Source organism: Haemaphysalis longicornis, unplaced genomic scaffold, assembly GCF_048455015.1.
Source record: "Haemaphysalis longicornis isolate Haplotype H1 unplaced genomic scaffold, Haemaphysalis longicornis Haplotype H1 scaffold_10, whole genome shotgun sequence".
Taxonomy (NCBI): domain Eukaryota; kingdom Metazoa; phylum Arthropoda; class Arachnida; order Ixodida; family Ixodidae; genus Haemaphysalis; species Haemaphysalis longicornis.
This window is the reverse complement of record NW_027526204.1, coordinates 101,414,028-101,426,880: the sequence shown is the minus strand read 5'-3', so window position 1 is coordinate 101,426,880 and position 12,853 is coordinate 101,414,028. Positions and strand designations below refer to the sequence as shown.

At 47.4% G+C, this 12,853-nt stretch overlaps 1 protein-coding gene across 1 annotated transcript; it reads left to right on the top strand.

Moving 5' to 3' along the window:
• Window positions 1–742: 742 nt before the first annotated feature.
• LOC144158976 (uncharacterized) lies at window positions 743–9,556 on the top strand. The gene is made up of 2 exons (XM_077690194.1): window positions 743–1,166; window positions 8,306–9,556. The coding sequence occupies exons 1-2, from the start codon at window positions 885–887 to the stop codon at window positions 9,383–9,385; spliced, it is 1,362 nt and encodes a 453-aa protein (XP_077546320.1). The 5' UTR covers window positions 743–884; the 3' UTR covers window positions 9,386–9,556.
• The last annotated feature ends 3,297 nt before the right edge of the window (window positions 9,557–12,853 follow it).

Below are 12,853 nucleotides of genomic sequence, written 5' to 3'. Positions count from 1 at the left end.
GACCAGTGACAGCCGATCGGGCAGCCATGGCCTATGTGACGTCCCTTAGGCCATGCATAATGAGGACAACTGAAGAGAGAGCGGTTTGTTTTTCCGCGTTTTTCACATCGATTTGCGCGCTCACCGCTTCACGTGCACGTGTAATATTTGGCTCAGGTATTCCTGGCAGTGTAATCTAAACGTCGCGCAGGTTTACTTGTACTGCTCAAAGAGTGTTGCAGGGTCCCTTTAACACACACCTTTCATCAGTGTAATCTAAACGTCGCGCAGGTTTACTTGTACTGCTCAAAGAGTGTTGCAGGGTCCCTTTAACACACACCTTTCATCTGCTTTCTCATCGAGCTACATCTCCTACTAATTTTTTAAATAAGTGCCAAGTTTTCTTTGCAGTTTCCTTGCGCGACACCTTATACCTTGGTAGTGATCTTTCTAAGCTAAGTGTTAAATTACACTGCAAGTCGTCAATGCTGTACATGCACACAAAATTGATTGCTACCGTTTTGCTTACGCAAAAGACATGGCGACATCACAGATAATTCAGGAAATCTAAAATAGCGTCTCAAGGGAAAGAACTTGGCTTTCTTTTTCTCGCATCAAGACGGAGAAGAACCACATCCGAAAAATCGAAGACTGAGCCGGCCCCTGATTGCGCATGTCGGAACTATATTCGTGTAACTTCTGCAAGAAAAAGGAGGGGGAGTACCATTTTTTAATGTATTGTAAGTCATTGGGGGCGTTTTTCCTCACTGTGGCTTGGGCGACCAACGATAACGGTTATACGTTTTTTTTTTTATCTGGTGTTCACCGCCATTGCTACAACACAGGACCGCCGCAGTAGCAGGCCAACGCACACTGTCGGAGTGCTCGTAGCCGCAGAATTTCCAATGGCACCCCGCTACACCTGCACAGTGTTCGGTTTCGGCAGCAGCCTGGACTGGAGGCCCACAGCGTTCGTAAATGCCTTCCCCGCGATTCGAGTCTGTAGTGCGTGTGGACTGGTACCTTCATCGGCAGCCCTGTTGCCATGCCGCCATGCGCTCTGCCCACCGTGCTTGGGGCGCTCTACCGACGGCGAGTGTGGCCAGTGTCCAGTCGACAAGCAAACATTCCAAAGCGAAGACGTCGCGTGGTCACCATTCGGAGAAGACAGTATTCTAAACCGCAAGGTAGGCAACGGTTTGGCCTTTTTGTTACTTTACACGTGAGCTTAACGCATCCTGCCGTTACTGTCCGTTTGCATAAGCCCCATGCGCTCTACGCGTAATAGTCGTTAGTATGCCGTTCATGTAAGAATGTCTTGTTGGCACCTCCACTATTTAATTTCCATGGGCGATTAAAAACGCTTCTCCACAAGTTATCAAAAGTAATGGTATTAACGCCGCGCCGGCAGCCGCTGGTGCGGTAGTGCTTCTTGGGCTGTCCGTGGAGTTTACACTTGGAGTGTTTGGCACAAACCTTTTGAAGGAAAGCGTCAGCACTACTGAGGGGACGGCAAGGGTGCACCCGTCCAATTTTTTATCAATATAATTGTAGCGTTGACCGTATGGTTGATCAGCGTCCTATGACGAATCAACACGACAAACTTGCCGAGAGTTGCCGCATGGGAACTAAGAACTGGCTGCGGCGGTCGTCGTCTGCTAGGATGTCCCCGGAGCAGAGCTCCGCCGCCAGTTTTTTAAGTGCAGAGAACTTTAGGGGCTCGCCTTGTCGTCGTAGCTCGCTGGCTGGACCAAGGTATAGCCACACGGCGCTCCGTCGCGGCGTAACCCAGAGGCTTCGAAAGCCAAGCGGTTTATATAGTCATGAGCGTTCGAAACTCGTGAACCACTGTCGCTGGTCAAACGTCTCCCCGTTATATAGTGCAAAGAAAACTACAGGTACATTTGAGGCAAAATATACGTAATTAACCAGCAGCGCTCGTGTTCATTTAGTTCGGAACGCTCGTTTTGTTGGTTTTTACGATAGTAAGCGAAAAAAAAAGCAGTGCAAGCCCGGCACGTGCGGGCGGAAAAGCAAGCACAATAAGAACAGAACTCCCGCTGGCGCAGTTTCAGGCGGGGGGCGCACGAGCACTGCGACGGCGGGAGATTTGAATTGCATTGGGTGGTAGCAGTAGCGGATAACGGCGCTACAGCCCATTAGGGTGAATCATTGCTCTGCACTTCCGACAGCTTTCACATTGAGTGGAACGGCTTGAATTTTGTTTCCTTAGCCTATCCCACTGCCTGCTGAACAGCGCTAACGGCGCAAATAGGGAAAGGGAAAGTGACGGATAACAGCAGCCTAAGCATTACTCTTGGAAATGTCGTAATGTAAGCTTTTTAGCGACCTATATTAAGCGTTGGCGCAAGGTGACTTCTTGTGAATACAGGCTCAGAGTAACCCGCCGCGGTGGCTCAGTGGCTAAGGCGTTGCGCTGCTGAGCACGAGGTCGCGGGTTCGATTCCCGGCCGCGGCGGCCGCTTTTCTGATGGAGGCGAAAACCAAAAACGCCCATGTGCACGAGATTTCGGCGCACGATAAAGATCCCCAGGTGGTCAAAATTAATCCGGAGCCCTCCACTACGGCGCGCCTCATCGCCTGCTTTGCGTCGGCGCGTTAAACCCCACAATCAAATCAAATCAATCAATCAGGCTCAGAGTATGCAAAGCAGTGCGATAAGCGAGGGAAAGAATCCGGGGCGGCGCTCAGCTCCTGGAAGAGCCTAGCAGATAAGGACTGCCACAGGCAGTGCTTAGTGCGCATGCGCTAATTGTCGTCGCGTTTGCCGTATCACTCCGTCATACGGCACTGATCAACCAAACTGTCTACGCTGCCGTGATATTGACAAAGAATTGGGCAGGTGTACACCCGCCCAATTTTTTACCAGTATCACGGGAGCGTCGACCGCTCCGTCGATCAGCGCCGTATGATGGAGCGATACGACAAACTCGGCGAGAGTAACCGCATGCGCATTAAGCAAAGGCCGCTGCTATCGTATTGTGCTGGGCTGTTCCAAGAGCAGACAACCACCCCCGATTATTTTATTCGCTTATCACACTGCCCCACAACCCGCCGTTAACGGGGCGAACAGGGCAAGTGAAAGCGAGTGTTAAGAGCAGTATGGTGTGGCTGTCGGCTCTTGAAACAGCCCAGCAGACGACGGCAGCAGCGGCCTTCGCTTAGTGCGCATGCGGTTACTCTCGCCGAGTTTGTCGTATCACCGCGTCATACGGCGCTGATCGGCGGAACGGTCGACGCTCCCGTGATATTGGTAAAAAATTGGACGGGTGTACATAGCACATCCACTTGTTTCCCGTCACATCCGAGGCGCGGTCGCTTTCTTTATTGTGCTATTTGGGCGCGAAATATTTCTCCCCGTACCTCAATTATTACGTTTTTGGCGCGGCCAAAACCTTAATATTCTCGAACAAAACTGCATCTATCGAGACCTCTATACACGATTAATAATGGTGGCCTGCACCGTGAATTTCAACATTGCTCAGCAAAGGGAAAATATAACGCATATTTGGTGATTATGAGGTTTGACGCGCCGACGCAACGCAGGCGATGAGGCGCCCCGTATTGGAGGCCTCAGCCACCGAGCTACACCGGCGGGGTATGTCGTATTTTAGGCAGAACTTACGCGCATATATTACAGTAGCCGAGTTCTTTTACATAAAGTTAGGCTTGGAATTGAGTAACCAGATAGCAAGTAAAGTAATTTAGATCGGTTCTCAAAAAAAAAAAAAGAGAGAGAACGAGAAAAATTACAGCAGTAACCACATCGGAAATTTCCTCCTGCTGTTTCAACCATGGAAACGAAAGGCCACAACGGATGGCATGCGAACGGTAATACGACTAATCGCCGACAGGCAATTCGTAGCAGGGCGACTCGGATTAGGGCAAATTGTCGCATTGAAAAATTTGTAATAAAATTTGTAAAATTTCTCGAAATAACCATGCGCCGCTTCGACGAATCTGTTCCAAAACCTGAAGTTTACTAATCGAAAGTAGTTCATTCAACTACTGCACTAAAAAACACATTGAGGCAAAGACACAACACGGGCAGAGTGCAGAGTAACACCATGTTATTGAGAAAGCAAGCAATCTACAATAAGAGCGAAACACCTCGCGCATACCCAGAATCAACGTGACGTACCTTTTAATGAACGTAAAAGTGACGGAAACGACATTCATCATGCCTGGATACATGGGCAGCCTCCTAAAGGTTTAATAATATCACGGGAGCGGCGACCGATAGCCATGGTAGCGCCTTATGACGGTGTCCAGCGGCAAAAAAGGCTAGAGTACGCACACGCGCATGGAACTATCTGCTGTATGAGCGTCGTCTGCTACGCTGTTCTCTTTAGAGCAACCTCGCCCCCCCCCCCCCCCCCTTCTGCCAAAATAAGCCAAGTGGCGCGAACGTTCCTGGTGAACGTGCCGGAAAATGTACACGACAGAAACATCAAACACGCATTGGAGATCCGCATGGACTTCCGATAAGCCCGGTTCCTCGTAAACGAAGTAATGCAGATACCATTGCCTTCTAAAGATTAATTGCTTTCTAAAAAACAGCGTAGCAGACGATGCTTACACAGGCTGGGGCTTTATGCGCGTGCGCTTACTCTTGCCTTTGCTGGACACTTGCTGGACACTTTCCTGGACACTTTCTTTGCTGGACACTTGGATAGGGCGCTGACACGCCGATCGGTCGTCGCTCCCATGATATTAATAAACCTTTGGGAGGTACACATGAGGCACTCTTATTCCTGTTAGCCAAAATGAATAAGAGCTGTCGTGCTGCCTTATAGCAAGGGTATACTGCCTGGTAGCAAGGGTCGACGGAGGGTTATTCAAGGAACAAAAATTATTGGAGCGAACTTGCGCTCCACAAAGAACTCGAATAATGCACAAGCTTCGAAGAAGTCCACAGAGTGACGTCCACAGGCGATTGTCGGCGAATCGAATGCCACGGCACATCCGCTGCACGCATTAATCAGTAGGGCTCTTGTTGCGAGATAAGGGCTAAAGAAATCAGCCACAACGAGGGGCTGTTAACAAAACTTACGAAATCAAAAGGCGTGATACGCGGTAATTTGTCGCAAAGTCACAATATTACGCGTTGCCTTGGCCTTCGAATCGTTCGTCCACGCGTCGACGTAAAGGCAGCTGTGACGCAATGCTGTCCGTAATCTTTGTCGCCACGTCGAGAAACATCTGCACCATTGCCTTCCGCCCTCCAACTATATAGTCGGTAGGCGATGCCCTTCTAATACACCACAAAATCGTGATAAAACAGGCAAACGAATATTTATTCATTCCAATTAGTGCTCGTTTTAATTTCTTAACCGATTCTCAGACAGCTAATCTCGGTTGGGTCTGGGGCATGCATGGGTGTGCTTATCATCGTGTTTAATAACGCGCAAACTAGCGTCAGTCACGATCTTCGATTGGCAGATCCCTCTTCTTCCACTTACCCAGTAAATGCCTTGCTCAGTCCTTCCCTTCATGCTATGTTTTTTTTGTGTGTGCGAAAGATTGCCCTACGGCATAAGAAAATGTTTTCATATGTGCAACACTGCACCCATAACTCGCAAACATTGAAGACGAGACCGGTGCTGGTGTCCTCATATAACAGTATGTAAAAGTTTTTCCCGAATCCGCATCTGCCCGCCACTGTAAGTCGTCGGCCCGCTTGCTCGAAGCAAAATAGGAAAGACTTATTGGCAGTCTCATCTTCTTGGCAGACTTATTCGGGGTGTTATCATCCCTAGGCTATTCAACGCTTTCCGGAAACTTACAAGACTGTGAATAAGCCTGTTCCGAGCAGTCTTATTGACAGCCTTATGCTGACGCGGTTGGTCATGTCATTGTAAAGGTCGAGCGCCATAAAGTGAAAGACTAATGAAGAACCCGCAGAAGTGGCCAACGACGCCCGACTTTGAACAAGCGCCTCTTCAGCGGAGATCTACGCCGCTGGAATAACCTTCGCAAGAGAGGGTGGAAAGGGCCGGTGAACACCGCCACCGGAAGCCGCAACCCCTACCTACATTGATGCAGCAGCCAACTACTGCAGCGAACTACCGTGCTTGTTTTCGCCGAGTCATTATCAGCCAATCTACCACCACTGCAGGGCAAACGCCTCTCCCATTAATCTCAAGTTATGCCGGTCCTGTGCTAACTGCGAACAATTAATCCCCGCAAACTTCTTGCTCTCATCTGTCCATCTAACTTCCTGCCGCCCCCTGCTAGGCTTGCCTTCTCGAGAGATCCACTCTGTTCCCCTAATGACCAACGGCTATGATGCCTTTGCATTACATGCCCTGCCCACGCCCGTTTCTTCTTAATTTATACTAATATGTCCTTAACTAGCGTTGATTCCCTGATCCACTCCACTCTCTTCTTGTCCCTAAGTGTTACACCTATCACCTTTCGTTCCATGGCTCGCTGAGTCGTCCTGGATTTAAGTTGAGCTATCTTACTGAGCCTTCAAGTTTCTGCCCGGAGGTGAGTTCCGGTAATATGCGTACGGATAAGACCTCCCATGAATACGCCAACTTTGCCGGGAAGCGCGGATTTTTTCTCCCTCACGCCAAACAAAGATGTACAGGAATGATTATCTGGGGCCCAACATTTGTCTCGAGCATACAGCGGGTGGTCGAGCGCGTGGTGTGAATGTAAGATCGTCTGCATTGTCGGCTGCGGTTGGTACAAAAATGCGGGGCGAAAATGACAGAGCAAATGTTTTTCATAAAATCACGCTCAGCAAGTCAGAAACAATTAGGCGTTCATAATAAAGCTGCAGCATGACAACAAAATTTTACATAGCAGCAAACTGTTAACAGCCTGCAATAATACCTCTGCTCGTGAGAGTTCCAACGACTTCGCGTTTTCGATTAGAAACTGCGCAGCCTTAGCGGATGTCCTTCACTTCCTTCGACAGTGGTGGTTCCGGAGCTTCGCTGTTCAGATGTTTGCTGCGATTGTGGATTCTGCTTGAACGGGGAGTCTTTCGCACGTAAGAGCACGAATGATCTGTCTAATTCCCGGCAAGACGAAAAGCACAACATGTGTCGCAACAACGTGAGGCAACGTAGGTGCTTTTTGGGTCAGCACAGTGGGTGCCTCGGGCCCTTGCTTCGTAGCAGACGATCTTTATGACTACGGTTACGCGGCCAGGCGACCGAGGCCCGGTGGCCCGACCGCATGATGGGGCCTACCAAGGATGGCGGGTCATTGTAACGGAGTCGCGACAAGGCCCAAATACGACACCTGATGGTGAAGATTTCTTGAATTTAACTGACCATGGTTCGAAATTACCGCTTCCTCAACGCCGGAAACGCCAACAAGAGTTTTGTGGCTGATTCCCTGCTTTTCCCTAGAGGCACCTCCCGTGCGTGTCTAGGTACGTGCTGTCTCTAATGTTTTCCTATTATACTGCCCGGCAGCCCTTTTTGCGCGCTATCGAGAAACCGCACTAGTCTGAATCTTATTCGCGGACTTATTCTTGTTCATGAATAAGGCTCGACTGTCAATATGACTACACATAAGCACGTTTGTTCGAACAAGCAGGCCCTGACGACTTCCACTGCATCTGAGAACGAAAACCCTTAGACCAGTTGTTTAAAACCATAAGACTGGTAAACTTTATTTTCTTAGTCTTGAAAATTCCTGAAGGAATTTTCAAGACTAACGAGATAAAGATAAAGTTGCAGGCCGAACACCCACCGCGGTTGCTCAGTGGCTAAGGCGTCGTGCTGCTGAGCACGAGGACGCGGGTTCGATTCCTAGCCGCGGCGGCCGCATTTATGATCAAGGCAAAAAGCATAAACAGCCGCGTGTACGAGATTTCGGCGCACGTTGAAGATCCCCAGATGGCCGAAATTAATCCGGAGCCCTCCCTTACGGCACGTCTCATCGCCTGCGTTGCATCGGCGCGTTAAACCTTACGATCAATCAAGATAAGACTTGCCACGTTTTCACGTAGGCATCTTGTTTATTAGCCTAATTATTTGATAATTATTTTGCTTTACAAAATACTATGTACACTTGGTTGAAAAAGCTTTCGCACTACATGATGCAGAGTGCACAAGTTCACTGTCAGCATGTTTGAGTCACCAGCGTAATATTACTTTGTGCTAGCTTGTAATTTTGTCATATTTTTTAAATTGTAATTATTGTTGAGACTCCTTTCGTTGGCTGTAGCCAGTGCATATGTTACCAATCACTTCGCTATAGAGAAGTGATTTATAGCGACTGCCGACGCAATTAATTTTTCGTCACTTGTAGCTGAACCTTGTTTTAAAATTTCCTGTGACAGATTCAATGCTGGAACGCGAACCATGGCTGTGAAGCTGTGGGAGCAGCATCCAAGATCCTGGAGCACTTCAACCGCCACTGCCAATACCACGTGGTTTCTTGTCCTCGCTGCGGCATGGGTGTCGCCCACAAGGACATCCTCTCCCACCTCGACTCCAGCTCATGCCTTGTCGCGGCTGAGCAGAGCAGAAAAGCTCAAGATCGACACGGCAGCGACAGCACCGCAGCCCTAGAATCTGTACATTCCTTTGATACCACGGTAAAGGAGAATTCAGACATAGACAGGGAAGTCTTACCAAGCATGAGTGAAGTGCGAGTGGCTGAAGATTCCAATACGGGTGCCATCAAAACCAAGTTACTTGAACTGCAGGAAACACAGGCCCGGATCTCTCAGGAAAAGAGAGAAATGTCCGCGGTATTAGTCAGCATTGAAGCCAAGATCGATGCCCTCGCAGGCGAGCTTGCCACAGGAACTGGCAACGTAGGCAACAGGCTGCAGAAGATAGAGGCGTTGATTGGGGAATGTAAAACTATAGGAACAACGAGCGGACAAGCACTGGTGGACATTCAGGAACATTTTAACGAGAAGCTGAACAACCTTGAGACTGTGTCTAAGGCAATCTTTCTAGACTTTCGTCGAGAATCAATGCCACTGGAGTGGACTATTAGATGCTGGTCTTTACTGAAAAAAGACGCTCGGCTGGACAGAACGGCGGATAATGTCGCAGAAAACGAAGCCTACTTTCACGGTTATTGTATCCGTCCGGGTGTGAGAATAGAAACTATTGACGGCGTTCAGTGGTTTCGTCTGATATTCTGGCTACACAAGGGCGCCTATGACCACCTGTTGTCTTGGCCAATGAGGGAATCATTTTCTTTGAAGATAGTGAAGGCAACTGGAGACTGCTTTGAAAAATATATCCGAGCAGATACAAGTTCGTCTGATCTCAAGGCGTTCAGGAGGCCTGAAACGTGGCGCCGTTTTTATGTCATAGCTCATGAAAAAATTGAACTCGCCGAAATAGAAGAAAATGGCTGCGTTAAAGACGAGAAAGTTCTCGTTAGGTTTCAAGTAAATTGATAACGTTTTGTTGCATGTTTGTGTAAGTCTGTCTTGTATGTTGGTGGATGTTCATTTTTGCTAGCCAAAAAACAGTCTGTACTGTTGTTTGTGTACCATATGACAATGTGACCTCAAAATGTTTTAGTTGTGAAGGTTATTGTTCTGTGAAATAAAATGCAGCTATGTTTATTCTGGGGGTTTTTGAGGAAGGTGCTGTACGCACGACAGCGCGGGGCTTTGTTGGGATGAGCTGTAGTACAGAATGTATGTTAATGACAGTCAACAAGATGTGACGTATTGCGAAGGCAAACTTTTTAGAAAAATAAATACGTGTTCAAAATGCCCACTCATCACTTCAGTTTGCGGAAAACTAGCATTCTGTTCGTCTTACAATGCTTATGATCGGTGAGAAAGAAGTCTGCAATAAACCCACGTACAGCACATTTGAAAACGTTTGCGGCATGCAATTAGCCGCGATTCTAAACTCTGAAAGTCACCTCCTGGTGCACGTACGAGCTGTCATCCACGGTGTCACAAGAGTGCTACGCAATAATGTACCTTCCTCGGGCAAGTTCCTCGAAGAAAAGCTTAGCTTCTCGCCAAACAATTAAGGCCAAGGCGAACCGCGGGAGTCTTGATAGACTAATTTTACGTTCAATGCGCAGCGACAGCTATCGAACGTCATTAATCGAGGCACAAATTCCAGACGAAATTTTCGCAACATGCACAACGAAAATTTCAAACATTTCTTTGCGAATTTGGTACAGCGGACCGACATCAGGGGGACGGCGCCAGAAAGGGAGGAAATAAACAACGTAGTGGCAGCAATTAATCAATGCCGGCTGAAAACGAATATGAAAAAAACTAAGCACGGCGTCAGAAAGATGACTTTATTATGCAAGAAGGCAAGAAAAACATGTTTTGCACTTACCTAAGGAGGAGATGGCTGCCAAGTGATGCTGAATAGTGGCGGCCATGGCTATTATGTTGCTAAAATTTCTGAACTGCGTAACTCAGTTAAGTGGCACTTTACGAGCCCCTTTGTTCCTTGAGATGAATATACGGACGCGTTCGGCTGGTGCTTATCGCAGCGTTTTATTTGACGCAATGGCGTCTTTAGCATCATTTTACGATTTTTGCGTGTGTGCTAGACCTCGGCAGCAAGCATCCACGGAAGTGTGTGGTCTCCGCCAGTGGGAATATACGACTGAGGCAGCGAGATGCGAACGCTCGACTGAATCTAGAATACGTAGCAACGGAAACTGGAGTGTGCAAATGCGAGCGATGGTACCACGGCGGAGACGAAAGAATGGTTACGTCATTTCAAGCAGGTGCCGCGCGTGAACAGCGAACTTTGTTCTACTCCCCGTATGCGGTAGCATGCTCGGCAGACATGTCACATGACGGGCATTCAACTTCGGCAGTAGCACCAAAGCGCCTCTCCCACTGACACTGGCAGAGGTTTCAACATTGTCGCCTAATTAAAAAGGGAGAAGATTAACGCAATGCTCACAATATACGTAAAAGGCCTACATGCCCAAAGATAAATTAAACTGTGTTTCAATAGAAAATTAAGCTAAACATTAGTGCTAATACCCGTTTCCGCTAATGTAAGCAATATTCTCGGTATTTTTTGTGAAGCACACATTTCTGAACAATATTCTGCCTGAATCGTGTAACATGTGATCCTCCCAATCTCTAGTTTTTCTGACATTCTTAAAAAAACTCAATTTCGTACTCTTCAATAGTTCTATTCATTTGAGTCCATGTGTAGGCTGTACTTGCTCAGTGTTGTGTTTTTGGGAACCCTACTTATTAGAAGAACAATATTTTGTATGCTTCTTCACGCAACATAACAACCCAAAAAATAAATTCTTTGTCCAAAGGCTTCCGGACATTTCCATTATTTTACTGTTGGGGTCATTCTTTATGGGTAATACGGTTATAAAGCAACGCTATATTGAGCGTAGTTAATTGCCTGCCACTGAAGTGTATAAACTATTTGTACTAGCGCAATCTAAATTTCATAAGCTGACAGCACCCCCATGACGGTATCCTTCAGAAATCGTAGTCGCTCGTAGTAGTTTCTTGCGACTTCTCAAATATTGTCGGCTTACTCCGTTGTCCCAGCAGCTTTCGTGCTCTTCAAAACCGGATGTTTTGCTTTTAAAATATTGCGGCGACTATCTTGCAGGTTTTTACTTGAAGGCGTGAGCTTTGGCAGTGCGAAAATGGAATAGACAAACGACAAGTTTATGAGTCAACTACAGCATGCAAATGCCAGTTTGCTGGGCCGGTAAATTACCCTGTGCAATGGTGCACGGGAACGTTGACTATATCGATTTAAACGGTGTATGACCAATCACACCCCTTACATCATGCATATTGCAGGTGTTTTGTAGTCAAGCCTTCTGCTACGCACAATCCGTCCTCAACTCAAAGCATAATCCAAAATATTCGCCGGTGAAAATAATACGTAGAATGGCCCAAGTTCGCTGCAAATGCGGTGTTTCGTGAGCACTGGTCAGAACTACAGCACATGCGGTGGAATTTAGTTCCAGCAGCAGCCATGAGTTCTTTCAGTCAGTGACCTCTTGTTCCGTACTATAGGGTGATGTGGCAACGTTCAACTTCTTTCTTGTTGCGGTTTTTGTAAGCACAATCTGCAAAGTTCTATATTATGGCAAACTTTTCAGTTGTGTCAATCAGCCTACATTGAAAGTTTGTCATCGTCCTGCATCACGTAAAGCGAAGCGTGATTTTGCGAAGTTCTATGTTATGACAAGATTTTCAGTTCCGTCAATCAGCATATGATTGAAAGTTTGTCATCGTCCTGCATGACGTCAAGCGAAGCGTGATAACACCACGTTTTAAGGAAGGGATCCAGGCCTAAGCAGTCGCACAAGTGTTCTATTTGCAGTTTCGCATTGTGTAGCATACGCTGCAGTGGCACTGCAGGTCAGGTAGTTTTGGTACGCCTTGCGGAAACCGAAAATTACACTTGGAGTCGACCTTATGTAGGGTCAAGGGTCTCATCGTAGGGATTGCCAAGGAGACCGCGTTATTCTCAACCCCAAATAAGATCGCCCTTGTGAAGTGTAGCGTGATACGGAATTCCAATAAACACACGCAGAGTCGACGCGTCTTTCACAGCTGCATCAGGAATGATGTCCTCCTGGATACCTGTATGACCTGGCAGCCGCTGAAAAAAAAAAACATTAATTTCCAGTCTCATAATACAAGCGTGTACAATACGTTAAAATCGCACTCAAGTTGGATGCTGTGGTGGGACGGCTTCACCAGTGCTTGCAAAGCAGGCCGATGACTTGGGCATTCACAAGAATGGCGACTTGCTACGTTATCGTGTTTTTTACGCCAAGTCGTTGCTGAATCCGCTGAGGCACATTAAGACGCCTTCCATAATAAGCATTACAAGGCGTCTTCAAAATGCAGAAATAACAAAAAAAACGATTTTCTTTATCTACG

Bases quoted from the DNA above. Each gene is read 5' to 3' on its own strand.
- LOC144158976 (XM_077690194.1), top strand. From the start codon at position 885: ATGGCACCCCGCTACACCTGCACAGTGTTCGGTTTCGGCAGCAGCCTG. The intron at 1,167-8,305 runs GTAGGCAACGGT...TTCCTGTGACAG, and splicing joins ACAGTATTCTAAACCGCAAG to ATTCAATGCTGGAACGCGAA.